Genomic DNA, 14631 nt, shown 5'->3' with positions numbered 1-14631 from the left:
ATATAAAACTTTATAATAATAGTATCTGCCACTGCCCGATAGTAATCTCTGTCTTGCATACTGTGACTTTCGTCACACACCAAACAAAAACTAGCTCAAAAGGTAACAATTGTCAGGAAGATATGTCACACTACTCCAAAACATTATTCTGACCATTCTTACTCCTTAAGGGCAGTTAATTGTTAAAAGCAAATACCAATTTTTTAGTCCTTGGTTTGACCCAGATAGGGATTCAACCCATAACCTTCCTCAATCCAGGCAAGCATTCTAGTACAAGACCATTGAGGAGGAGTCTTAGTAAATAAGACAGTTTGACCTGTTCTCAGTTTTGAATCGCCTAAAAAATAGATTACAATTTTCAGCAAGCAGCATACCTGATGAAGCCAGACAACAGGATCATATTGATGGGCCAGTGTGTAGATGTAGCTGCAAATTGAAAAGTTTGTTGGTAACTACTACACAGAGGTAGAATATCTTTAAAATCAAGATAACAATGAAAAAAAGACATAATTTCTGTCAAAATTGGATAAAACTGGCAGCGTAGAAAATGATGAAAATGTGATGTGATATTTTCCTCTGATCACAACCAAACGAGGAATTTATATAAAAGACCTTTGATATACATGTATTACTATTGTCAACTTTGGTTTAGATTAGCCTGGTAGTTTCAGAGAAGATAATGAAAATGAAACTATCTAACGATGGAAGGACAATGAATGCAAACTGATGGCAATAACCCACATGACCTTCTGGACCAGGTCAGACGCCATCACGAGTTGGTTGACTGTTATGGAATAACCGTTTCACAGATGATATCTGATATGTTCCTTATGTCGTAACTACAAGACCCTTCCCTTTTCATGAATGTGACCTACCGAATAAGACTATTTACCGGATTTGTAATAACATAAGCAACACGACGGGTGCCACATGTGGAGCAGGATCTGCTTACCCTTCCGGAGCACCTGAGATCACCCCCAGTTTTTGGTGGGGTTCGTGTTGCTTAGTCTTTAGTTTTCTATGTTGTGTCATCTGTATTTTATTTGTCTGTTTGTCTTTTTATTTTTGGCCATGGCGTTGTCAGTTTGTTTTCGATCTATGAGTTTCACTGTCCCTCTGGTATCTTTCGTCCCTCTTTTAAAACAAATTTGTTCTAAAAAAACAACAAATAAGAAGAATAATACCTTGTTTATTCATAATCACAGATATTTTATCTGTTTGGCAACAAAGAATGACTTACATATAAAAATAACAAATCATAAAAATAAAACATAACAAAATATGGTTCATAACACAACACTGTGCACAATTAAACTTTATATCAATGTAACAAAATATCTCTGTTTTTCTGAAATGATCTTCAATATTGGATGTTGACATTTTGTGTGAGTACAAGGTGTAAGAAAATGACCTGATCTTTGATGAAGATGAAGGGATCATATATTTATTCTTTAGAGCATTCCTCAAACAAAACATGGCAAGTGGATTTTAACTTTGTTGTTTTGTTCTATTTCAGGTAAAAGAAGTGGGGTATTTTTTTTATGATGGAGAAACTATTTTTGCCCCAATTAACAATCTTCAGTCATCATCAGTTAAATCAAACCAAATTTTACATAGAAATTCAAGGTTTTTATGTGTATCGCTCTTCAAATAGTGAAATGATAAAATGTAACATAATTTTTTTTTTAAACGCATAGAAATATATTAATTATTTGTATTTCTGGTAGCTTCTTCCAAGTTTTATGGTTTGTAGAAAAAGCCATAATCTGCTCAACTTCAATGGTTTGTTAAAAAAACAATAATTTGCTAAAGGGGTAGGCCCAGTAAGACCCCCTTTTGGTCCCAAAATATAGCATTTTTACAGATTGTTAAAAATGTAAACTTTTAGCTATTTATTGGAAAGTAGAATACTTTTGTTACATAAATATGGGCTGCTTTTGACAATACAATGCACATGCATCAGGTACTATCATCATTAATTCATGCAAAATTACTGAAATATTCACAATTTTAGCATTTGTGCTAATTTTAAGATGGTTTTTGTCTAAAATGGAAGTGGCCGCACTTGTGTTCAGTCTTAATATTTAAATATATCTTGTATTTGATGATAATACATAACATATATAAAGGTTGAGACTGAACACGAATGCGGCCAATTACATTTTAGACAAAAACCATCTGAAAGGTTACGTTTTATGGCATATTTGATAGATTTTTCATATTTAAGCTTCAATTTGAGCGTCATTTATGACCAAATCAGTTCAAATCTTTTACATAAACTAATTGAATCAACTGAAGTAGACACTTAAGTGTTTAAAAAAAGTAAAAAATCTTACATCGGATGTACTTCAAATTTTAGGGCCAAAATTAGCTCTTACCGGACCTTCTACTTTCATGGTTTGTGGAAAAACAATAATTTCTTCATGGTTTATGAAAAATATGGATGAATCTATGGCATTGAACTATTAAAACTCATTATAAATCTATGGTATATATGCCTTTCATTGAGTATTAAATTTTGAGGTTTTAGTGAATTATGAAATCCAGATAAATTTGTTCAATATCCATAAATTTAAAGATTGCAATAGACATATAATATAAAACTTTAAATGCATTTGTTTACAGCTTTTCAAATAGATATGAAACAAGTTTTGAAACTCATTTACAAACATCATCTCTATCTTGAATACATGGCATGATACAAAATGAGATTCACATTTTCAACCTTCCAGAAACTGAGATCAATTCATAAATATGACAAATTTTAATGGCTTCAGATATCCCATGATGCACTTGGTTGACATCTGCTGAACTCAAACTTCACTGGTTTTCTGCCTGCTGCCCTTTGCTCTGTTCCCCATCAGTTTTTCACATACTGCACGATGTAATTGGACTTGTCCTCTGCTCCCTACAAACTTTTCATCATCTCCAGGCTTTCCCAGACTTTTTCTTCTTTGGGGCAACTGATGCTGCTGATGTAGTTGATGATTTTGCTGAAAGACAAAAGAATATTTTAACAATACTACTTTATTTCTGCTCATTATCAATCAAACACACCACTAATAGAGCAGAAACTCTGATCCTTCCAGAACACCTGGGTTTGCCCAGTTTTTGCTGGGGTTTGTACTGTGCAATATATATTTTCTTTGTAGTGTTTGTCTGTTAACAGTAAAAACAAATTTCAAGAAAACCATCAATCTCTGAAGCAATAAAAACAACAAATACATTTCATTATGCTGATCATATGAAAGGCTTTTACAGGTCTTTAGTTAAAAAAAGTAATAGGAAATTGATAGGGTCAATCATTTAGGAATAAAATTTGTGGTGTACAGATATTACAGGATCTGAAACAGGATATTATTTTGATTAGGACTGGATCTAGAAAATAAATAGCAGTTTGTGTTGCATATTTGTTTTGATTAAAAAAAAACAAAGTTATCCACAATAATCCACATTTAGAGCGAACAACGATTTTCATTTTGATACTGCTTCTGACCTGTCATAACACAGTTATTCCTCATCCACTACAACCCAAATTAAATATGAGCAATGATTTAGAAACTGTTACAGCTACCAAAATGTTTGCTATTAAATATGACATGATTTGTAACCACACACTACACAATAATTAACAGAGCTATAATATTTTTTCAAGATTATCACATTTATGCTCTAAAATGCATGACCCTAGCATTTTAGTTATTTTACGATAACAAAAATGTGTTATGATGAAAGAATGATATTTTATGAAGCAATTAAAATTAAACACAATTAAAAATGAAAAATCCCACTTATCCAAGCTTTTACCTCATTTTTTCTGTATCTAGCTAAAACTGGATAAAAATAGAAACTTTAATAAGGTTGAACCCACAGAAAAGAATTTATGCAAAATGAAAGTTAAACCCTAATTAATCAACCAAGATTGAACAATGTCAAGGAGGTTGACTAAAATAAATTTTCCATAAAAAAAAAAGATCAAGGAAAAAAAATTGCTGAAGTAATCAAGTGACTGTGTTTCTAATTGTAAATGTGTAAGCTACTAAGTTTTGCAATCAACAGAGGATGCTTCAGTGTTTAAAATTGAATAAGTGCCTGTCTGCCTAAGAATCAGGCAGTGATGAAAACATGACAAACAAAAACCCACTCAAGTCTACATTAATTTCAGTTCCTTATATGTAGTAATGCTTGAAAATAACGTTCATTTCCTTTTTCTGTTCTTATTATATATTATAGAAGATATAATTTGGTTCAAATGCACTGGAAATGAACATTTGGCAGTTGGCAGTTTTTGTCTGACCATGTTTTAATTATTCAAATTGCCTGAATCTTACTTGGACTGGCACTTAAATTGATTAAGCCACATAATTTGTAGGTTTACATGTGTTAAATAAATTGCTTCACAGAGTGCAGCTGGATACAACCGCAGAGGTCCAACCCTGAACAGTTGGGGCAAAAATGGACACAATATTCGTGCTTGATACAGGTCTGAATTTGGATTGTAATTAAATATTTGACACATAATAGGTTTTTGACACAGAATAACTGTAGTCAAAGAACTAAGAATTGGTTATATAATTTGAATTTATATTCAATTTTTTGCTTTTGTGCAATACACTATGCTGTTGCGAATTGACCCCCCCCCCCTTTTTTTTGCAAAAAAAAAACACAAATATTTGAAGAAATTTTCTTTTTAATTTCAGAAATCTGAAATGAGAAAAAATTGTCCCCCCCCCCTCCTTTTTCAAAAAAAATATATCTTTCCCTCAAGATATGGTCATAATCTCAATTCAAATTTCCAATGGAGTTTGCAACCATAATTACCCATTTAAATACATTAAAAAAGTCTTAAAATAGAAAATGACATACATAATCATGGCTAAAATTAATATTCCTTAATCAGCATTTTTAATAGTAACTTCTTAAAATAAATTGACAGCTAATCACCTCAAGACAATACAACATTTCTTTATACATAATTTAAAAGCAGTGTAAGGGAGGTAATCCAAACATAACATTGTACTTATAAGTAATTGTCCATTAACTAGGAAACCCTTGTTTTCCCCCGTTTTCTGCCCCTTATTCCTAAATGGTTTGAGCCATAACCCCCCCCCCCCCAAAGCTAATCCTAACCATCCCTTTGTGGTATGGAAACTTGTAATCTAATTTTAGAGAGATCCATACACCTTTCCACAAGTTATTGTCTAGAAACTAGAAAAATGCTTATTTGGGCCCCTTTTTGGCCCCTTATTCCTAAACTGTTAGGAACATAACCCCCAAAATCAATCCCAACCTGCCTTTTGTGGTTATAAACCTTGTCTTTAAATTTCATAGATTTCTATTTACATATACTAAAGTTATTGTCCGGAAACCAAATGTCTTTGGATGATGCAGACGATGACGACGTGATACCAATATACGACCACAAATTTTTTTGTGGTCGTATAAAAAGTTCATTGTTTTTTTTAGATCTGATTAAATTATTATATTTCACCTTTCACCAGATGACTTTTATTAGTACTTTGGAAAGATTCTCTGAGAAGCTATTGCATTTTAAAATTATATTATTGATTATTCTTTTATTTTGGTGACAAAACAAAAATGCAAGGAAAACTATAAATAACATTCAACGAACTGTTGACACAGAGATATGTCTCACCTGTATGTAATTTTTATAGTATAAAGCAAATGTTGGAATCTTAATGGAAACATTTTGACATGTAATAAAGCACAAAATTTTCAAAGTGAATGGACATAACTGAGGTGGTGAGGCCAAATAACATCCATGGAAATGAGAAGTGTTAATGATAATACACCTTCCTTCAAAATATCACTGACATACCATTAGAGGTTCCCCTTAATGTGACCTAATCACAATCTTTAAAAATAGTCACACTGTTGCCGTTACTAGAAACAGCAACGCTAAGTGTTGCTTCCTTGACTTGGTGTCTAGTGAGACACTAAAAAATTTAAATTATGTGTTTTTGACGTATTCATATTCATATAATAAATGAAATATGGTATGAACCTGTACTAGCTGTTTTCCTTGTTTTAGTTGCTGCTGTAGCTGCTGTCTGCTGATTGGAAGGATTAGTTGCTTGGTGTACTGGATGCTGATGTTGGACTGGCTGACTTGGTGCTGTTTTTGGACGAGTTTTCATTCTGAAAAAAAAGCAATTCTATTTATTTTTTTATTCTTAGAATATTAAAAAAATATATATTTTAACAATAAGGACTAAAAAAACTTTACTAAATGATATCATTAATTCTATAAATCAATTTCTTTCAATCCTGCCCTAAAATACATAATGAATTTCCATTTTGACTGTTTTCCTCATGCATATATCGTTTGAGGATTTCTATCTCGCCAAAATAAAATCTTTTAATAACAAACTAATTTTGTCTTAAAAAAAACTTATATTAAATGCATGATATGATGTACCTTGCCGTGGTATTGCCACTCTGTGATGTGTTATGACTGTGTGTAATATGAGATGGTTGCAGAGCCCTGGATAAAAGAAATTGGAAGTGTCTTCTCAAAGGTCCACTGAAATATCAATTGTTTTTAGGAGCGATAGTTAGATAGCATGCACAACAGTTAGAAAGACTACTAAAAGCCAACCAAAAAAAGCATTAAAGCAAAACAATAAGAGCTAGCAAGGCAAAGTTTTGAAATTTGGATGAAAGTAAAAGGTTTGTCAAATTTCAATACATAAGCGAGATAAGGAGTAGGTATGCTATTAAAGATCCCTATTTGATCTAAAATTTCCAAAATATTGTAAAATCTGATGACTTTTGCATAAAAAAAGATAAGTATGTGCAAAGTTTAAATTGTAAAGCCTTTTAAATTTCATTATTAGTCAGCTCAATGTTACAATTTTTCTACAAAAATCTTAAAAATGTAAAAATTTTCATATTTTGACAGATATTTGGGACAAGCATGAGTGGAAAATTTTGGGCACTTGCAAGTACCAAAATCAATATTTATATGAAAGTAACTGTTTTATATGAAAGTAACTGCTAAAATAGACTCACACTTTGATTAATTATTTATTTGGTACCTGCATAATTGTAGGTAAAAAAATTATTTAAAAAATTGACAAAAATGTATGAACTTTTCACAAATGTACACAGAAGGGTTTTGATCTCACAACTACATTTATTGTGACATTATTGGATCATAAACTACCTGTCCTTAGTTTTGAATATTTCAAGTTTAAAATAGACATAAATCGAAATTTCAGTGAAGTTAAATAAGACCCTCAACACACCTTTTACTCTGAAGAATTGAAATTCAAGTACACACATATTGGAAGTTCAAAGTCAAATGAACTGAAGAGATGACCAGTTGAAAATACATATAAATGCAAAACCTGTCTGAAGGGACAGAAGAATTTGTTCAGCTTAACATTTAGGTGTTTGACTACAAAAGTTTGAATGGTTCAAAATTATTCCAATTTCAGACTAATAAATGAGTTATATCTAAACAGGTTTCTCTGTCAAAAAATTTGTAAGGGTTCAACGGAACCCAGTGTCTCGCCTACTTTTGCTGTTAATCGCAGGCTCAACAAAAATGAGGAAAAAAATTAATAAAAATATTCCTCTCAATACTATCTTTTGATTGTAAGAAGCTTCTGTCCAAGTTTGGTAAAAATCCAGGATAGTTTATGAATCTAATAAATGTTTTAAAAACTTTAACTGTAATGTTAACTGGAAGAAAAACTGAGTCCATTTATAAGTAAAATACGAAAAAACAGGTACAAAATTTTAACAAAATTTCCTTCTAGATACTAGCTTTTGATCATAAACAAGCTTTTGTCCAAGTTTGGTACAAATCCAGGATAGTAAGTTATTAAAATTTTAAAAACTTTTACCACAGAGTGAATGTAATGTTTCCTGGCAGAAAAACTAAGTCCATTTATAAGTAAAATACGGAAAAAAAATTAATTCTTTTTACTAAATTTACATCTGGATACTATCTTATGATCATAAACAAGCTTCTGTCCAAGTTTGGTAGAAATCCAGAATAGTTAAAGAAAGTTATCAAAATTTCAAAAACTTTTACCACAGAGTGAATGTAATGTTTCCTGGCAGAAAAACTAAACTAAGTCCATTTATAAGTAAAATTCGGAAAACTATATTTTTTTTTTTTTTTAAATTAACTTCTGAATACTATATCTTATGATCATAAACAAGCTTCTGTCCAAGTTTGGTAGAAATCCAGGTTAGTTTAAGAAAGTTATTAAAATTTCAAAAACTTTAACCACAGAGTGAATATTTGTGGACGCCGCCGCTGACAACGGCGACGGAATGTAGGATCGCTATGTCTCGCTTTTTCAACAAAAGTCAAAGGCTCGACAAAAATCATGAAATATGTATATGGCCATTCAGAAAAATGGTTGTTTTCAAGGTCAATGTAGACTGACTTTTTATGTCTATTGAATAAACTTGGGTGTTAAATGAATCCATACCTTTCAAAATTATCTCTGCAAACACTCAACATATGAAATAGTTTTGTAACTGAAAATTTGCAATTTATGTATTGAATCAAAATATATCCAATAAGTTTTTGTAAATAGACCATATACAAAAATTCAATATCAGACTGTTAAGATCAAGCAGACTTGGCGTTAGAAACAGAATTTCATTTGAATGACGTTTACACATGCAACTGTTAAACAGTAAAAGAAAATACAAAAGGTTAAAGAATGACTGCACTAATCAACATTCTAGTTAAAACAAGCATGCAAAAAATTCAAAATACATCAAATATAATATGACAGCTGCTACAATTTTAAAACATTTTGTGAGAAAAATTTTCATGCATGTGTAGATATATGGACTCCAATAATTATTTGTGTTAGATTTCATTACTTATGTTTTTATGTATAATCTTAATTTTGAGGTTCCTTTCATGTGCATTGTACTATGTGCAAATATACTTATGTTTCATAAAGAAATTTATGTCATGTAGTAACCGTGTGGTAAGTTTTGTAAACATCTCTTGATCTGTTTTCAGCAATTGAAATTTTATAATTGTGAGATTTTCCATTTTTTATTCATATTGATGGAAAAAAAACCAAAGAAGCATCAGACAAAACAATTTTTTCTTGTCTTGATAATAAAACAAAAAAATTACACAAAAAAGATATTACTTTTTTCAATGATATAAGATTTACATAAATGATAACAGTATTATCAATTGAAGAGTAACTTACTATTTTTGGTATTAAAATCTTTGAAGTTGATGCATTGAGCCTAACTGAGGAAGTTAAGATTTTACAAAACTTTCAGCATAAAAACAAATTTTTGAAACAAACCTGATTCTCTATATATATCCATTCCATAATTTCAATAGTTACAATCTTATTATTTTTGTATCTTTTTAGATTTTCCAATGTCAACCCAGAGTGCACTGAAGGAAAGATAACTCTTCTTCATATCCATATTGTAAAATATGTTTTCAAAGTTTTTATCCCTTAGAACATACCTTAAATCTGTACTTTCTCTCTGACATCTTTCATCAACATGAGGTGCAGACCTTGGTCTGATGTCACCAAACACAGCTGATTCAGCCTCTCTTTGATAAAGTCAAGGAATAATAGTCTACTTAGTTATTGCATATCATGTATGATTTTCAAAACACTTATAAATGCATTTGGAAAGGTTTATTTTTTCTATCTCATTTAAAGTATTTATAAGACAACACTGATTTGTTGGCTACTAGAAGAAATAGAATTGAAGGCGTTATACTAATTCATTAAATAAATGTTTGAAATTGTTCCTGTCCAGTAGGTCAAATGTCAGTTGATTCTGAATATTATTTGTTCTTGCTAAACACTCAATTTTATGGCCAAATGATTATATTTAGAAGTAGAATTTTGTGTCACAATTGTAGTCACATAGATAAAATTTTCAACTGATCCTTTTGGCAAATAAAAGTGTTTGTTCTGATTTTTTTTCACCCTTGTACACTATATCTGTTCCAAGTTAAGAGCCCACATCTGTGGATGACTTTACCATCTTTCTTTACAATCTGTCTTACAATTATTGAGAATGGTAAAGGGTTATTTTCTTGCAACATGTTTGCAATTTTCATTTCATTAGTTTTTTGAGCTTGTAGCTTGTTATAGATGGTGTTTCCTGCAAATTGGAAAAGCAACATGCAAGCTATTTTTTCAATTTTCATTCATTGTAAAATGGCAATTTTACTTCCCGTTCATCTTGCACATACCCCTTTTTTACAGCCCTCATTAATGCAATGCAAGAATTGAGATCTTTGACTGTCCATTTATCAATTCTCATGGTCATTAAAAGCATACTATTAGATGTGTGTGTGTGTCCACTCATTGTATCAGGCCAAACAGTGACCTACAGATTTTCATTTTTTGTTTGCCTTATTGACATTTACCACTTTATCTGTTTTTAATAGACATTATCCCTAATTGAGAATCTGCAACACTTGACCCCTTGAATTTGTGACACTACAACTATTGAGGTCATACATTAATCTTTTGTTTTTCTCTTGTGACTTAAAATTTTTAAGGGAACGTCTGCAATGTCAAGCAATGGTAGACAAATAGCAATGAAGTGTATGTTTAATGATTTGATATGTTCTCTCAACACAAGGATACTGTGCTTTTCTTTTTCTTTCCATTGCCTTCAGTGTGGCAGAACTGATCCTTGGTTGTGATGAGGATACACTTGATCTGGTAGTAGCACCCTGTAATTCAAAGATATAATCTAATAAACAGGAACATCAAATTTATTTCTTCTTTGCATCATTATTTATCAACAAATTTAGGACTATTCCATTAAAATGTATGTGGGAGGGTAGGAAGGGACTTTCAAAATATCCCTACAACCAAGAACCATTTTTAGATATTTTGCATAATGGTAATAGACGCATACTGAAAAAAGACCAATGACTCACATTCAATAATTAAACTTCCCTTCCTACCCTGCCACATACATTTTAATGCAATAGCCCTTATGATCCATAGAAACATATTCACATTATCTTTCTGAGAAGATTTTTGATGTTTTGTTCAATTGCTTTCTCTTTAAATATAAATATTTGTTTGGTCGAATTTAAGTATGCATTTCCCAGTTATTTATTCAAATAACATTATCTTGTTATTGTCTAATTTTTTAAAATAATTTTGTCAACATTCAGTTTATATAATAATAAATTTCTTTACTGTAAAACATTGAAAAAAGATAAAAATACACATAAATATCTTACACTTTCTCTGAGACGTCTCTCTCCCCTCAGCTGTCTATCATGATCTATTATCTGCATCCTCTCCCAAACTGGTATGTCAAAAAATATCTCATGTACATCTAACAAAGCTGCCTGCAGCTGAAACAAAAATTATTTGAAAATACTATCAATGATTTATTAGAAAAAGTCTTATTCAAGACAAAAAAGCACTCTTGATGCAGAAAAGTTGTATATTTAGAGAAAATCTGTTAACAAATATTTGATATACAGTAAACCCGTTAAGGACTGAAAATTGTTTTGTTTAGATATGTTTTCAGTTTTTACCAATAATGACATTGGATCCATTCTCATTGACAAGGTTCAGCGCCTATTTTCCTTGGTTGTGGCATCTTATCACCAAATTTAAACTTGCCATTAGAAACATGACAGCTGCCACTGGGAGAGCAGGATCTACTTTTTTTCTAGAGCATCTGAGACCAATTCAGGTTTTTGGTTGGGTTCAGTCTTTAGTTTCCTGTGGTGTTTTGTAGACTATTGCTAGTATTTTTGTCTATGATAATGTCTTGTTATTCTTGACAAGTTTTTTTTATTATCCCCTTGGTATCTTTTACTTTTTTAAACACAAGTTTCACTGTATTTCAACCACTGTGACAAGGCATTGTATGCAACTGCTGAAGAATAAAGCTGACTTTCAGCATCTGTGAAAACTGGAGACACATTTTACTTTGTTATTTTGACAGGGGCTTATGTTTACCTGTGCAATAATTCTGTCCAGCAGATCTCTATCTTGATTGTTGACTTGACCTTTCTTAATGGGAGTTTCAGCTTGAAAGCTTCTTGCAAAACATTTGGTATCCTACAAGAAACAAAATACATAAACTGTAAATTCAGAAATTGTTTGCAACCACTGGAAAATTATAAATCTAGACATCTTATCATGATTATTATTCAATTGCAAGATAAAAACAATTTATGCACAATACAGTCAAACCTCATTGTGTCAAACTCGGTTGTGTCGAGAACTTAGATGAGTCACAGTAACTACTTGGTCCCCATAAAATTTGCATTCGATCAATGCATATTTACCTCTGATGAGTCGAACTCGGTTCATGATTCGAATAATCGATTAAGCCGAGTAAATTTTATGGTCCTGTCGATGTAAAATTAATGTAAATTGACACCGTTGTCTCGAAGTTCAAAAGATGCTGACTTAATGATAAAAATTCAAAGCGGAAGTATTTCTTATGTTACCTAATCATTTCCAAAAGAGATTAAAGCTGTACAAACATACAATGCTCCGTGTTGAAGGCTGTACCTTGACCTATAATGGTTTACTTTTATAAATTGTTACTTGGATGGAGAGTTGTCTCATTGGCACTCATACCACATCTTCCCATATCTATTGTTTGTATAACAGTTAAAATGACATGTTTATGGTGACTGGTAATTAACACCTTTGTTGATGGCCCAAGCGGAACTTTAAGTGTGTTGTACATATTTCACCTGACATAAAAACGAAACGAATTTAAATGACCTAAGCCAAGATTAAATGAATCGTTAGAATTAAATTCATTAACTACAATAAATAAAAGGATAAAGACACTCATGATTAATTTATAATAACTGAATGCAAAGCAGACAACCGTCATCAGAAATTTTTCAGAACTTGTTTCGTTCCGCGAGTGATTTCATAATCTATAGTGACTGACCTTTGTAAATATTGTGTTTATGTATCTGTACTTGTTGTTTAATTATTATGAGGGACCAAATAATATTGAGTTTGAATAAAGTGTCATAAGGCACACTGTTTAAAATATCTCGTTTACACAAATCTCATACCGTAGAGCATTCAAAATTTGTGACAACAAACTCGACCTTGGATGAGTCAAACCTTGGATAAGTGGAATATTTTTGTCTGGTCCCTTTGACTTTGACATAACAAGGTTCGACTGTATCAGAAAATATAACATTGTTCTTTCTACACAACAGGGGAAAAGCTTGCACGCCACTTTTTCTTTCTGTTTCTAAAGGTAATACAAATAGATTTTTTTATTTTCTGACATATGTATACATATCAGTATAATTAGTATTAACTAGTAACACAAAAATGACAAACTGCATTTTTACAAGTTTGTGCAACGTAGGAGACTTTATCAGTGCCACTTACGCTAATGGTCTTGACAACTTCCTGAACTTTCTCTGTGACTAGCAGACGACGAGTTAAGTATCCTTTGACACAAGCTGACACTCTGTCAAAACAGTGCTGTAATCTGGGATCAAATGCCTGAAAATATAATTACCTGAATGAAGTGACGAACATTAAAATAAAGAGCAGACTTGCAATGAACTAATTAGATTTTAGGAAATGAATGCTTCCAGTTATATGCAGTGTTAAAAGTTTTTTTTTTAGATGTTATAAGTACAATATAATCTTCTATATTGCAGTTTTATTAAAAACAAAAGTATCTAGAGAAATATCACATTTCTTTATCAAACATGCTGCTTACAGTAAATAAAGTTGTAACAAAAATTAGTTCATTTTCACATTTAAAAATAAATGGAAAATGTGTCCATGGGACACAGATGATGCCCCTGCTTGCATATAACATTATAAAGGGGCATAACTTGGGATTGGTAAAAGTCACGCCACCCAAATTTGTGTTTTGTGGTAATAAGCATTGTGTATAAGTTTCATAACATTTGGTTGAGACATACTAAAGTTAGAGAACAGAAGCCAATTTTAGGACATACGCACAAGGGTAACACTTAATGCACCCTCCTGTGACGGCTGGGGAATAAAAATTCTTTACTTTTTCAAAATATAATTCATTTTGATATTCCATGGCCATTCCAAGCATGTATTTTTCTCTACACTTCAATAACGATTTCAAAATTATGGAACTACAGCAAAACAACAAGAACTTACGGACTCTGGGTATACCATCGTAGAACTTGTCCAGGCATGCTGAACCTCCTTTACAGGAGAGTGCAATACTGGTTTATAGGTTTTAGGTGATGGCGTCGAGTGGTTAAACTTTAAAGACTGTTTAGGCGTCCCTCTGCTGAACGTGCTGATATCTGATTCATTATCTCGATCCCTTGGATTAAAATACAAACTTGGACTAGATATATAAGAGAATGGTTTCTGTTGTGTAGGATAGTTGGCAGGCATTTGCTGAAAAATAAAATATATTGTTTATTATTTCATAATATACAAGTCACTAATCTCACACATATATCAATTCCACATTTTGTTATGCCTCAACTCTATCCATTACAGTTTTGTTATTTTCAAATTTGAAAATTTCTCTTCCTTGTATGCTCAAGTTGCTTATCTGCTGTGCATAGTCAAGTTTAGGGCTGAAACAATGTATAAACTATATAATGATGGAGTTAAATTTCAATATAAA

The 14631-nt window shown here is 31.5% G+C and overlaps 1 protein-coding gene across 6 annotated transcripts in view; it reads right to left on the bottom strand.

The window, feature by feature from the left end:
* Positions 1 to 1173: 1173 nt before the first annotated feature.
* LOC127707951 (uncharacterized) overlaps positions 1174 to 14631 on the bottom strand; it is a 34318-nt gene continuing 20860 nt past the window's right edge. For 3 of the 6 annotated variants that reach the window (XM_052212713.1, XM_052212710.1, XM_052212712.1), the window contains 10 exons: positions 14148 to 14396; positions 13389 to 13505; positions 11976 to 12077; positions 11243 to 11359; positions 10632 to 10720; positions 9488 to 9577; positions 6440 to 6544; positions 6026 to 6159; positions 3808 to 3833; positions 1174 to 2993 (listed from right to left, as the gene is read on the bottom strand). In XM_052212713.1, the coding sequence (XP_052068673.1) occupies positions 2814 to 2993; positions 3808 to 3833; positions 6026 to 6159; positions 6440 to 6544; positions 9488 to 9577; positions 10632 to 10720; positions 11243 to 11359; positions 11976 to 12077; positions 13389 to 13505; positions 14148 to 14396 (1209 nt within the window). In that variant the 3' untranslated portion in view covers positions 1174 to 2813. The remainder of the gene's footprint in view (positions 2994 to 3807; positions 3834 to 6025; positions 6160 to 6439; positions 6545 to 9487; positions 9578 to 10631; positions 10721 to 11242; positions 11360 to 11975; positions 12078 to 13388; positions 13506 to 14147; positions 14397 to 14631) is intronic. The other 3 variants (XM_052212711.1, XM_052212714.1, XM_052212716.1) reach the window with 3 other exon arrangements.

This window comes from Mytilus californianus, unplaced genomic scaffold, assembly GCF_021869535.1.
Source record: "Mytilus californianus isolate M0D057914Y unplaced genomic scaffold, xbMytCali1.0.p SCAF_7, whole genome shotgun sequence".
Lineage (NCBI taxonomy): Eukaryota > Metazoa > Mollusca > Bivalvia > Mytilida > Mytilidae > Mytilus > Mytilus californianus.
Note: the sequence above shows the minus strand (reverse complement) of the source record. Positions and strands in the feature narration are given on the sequence as shown.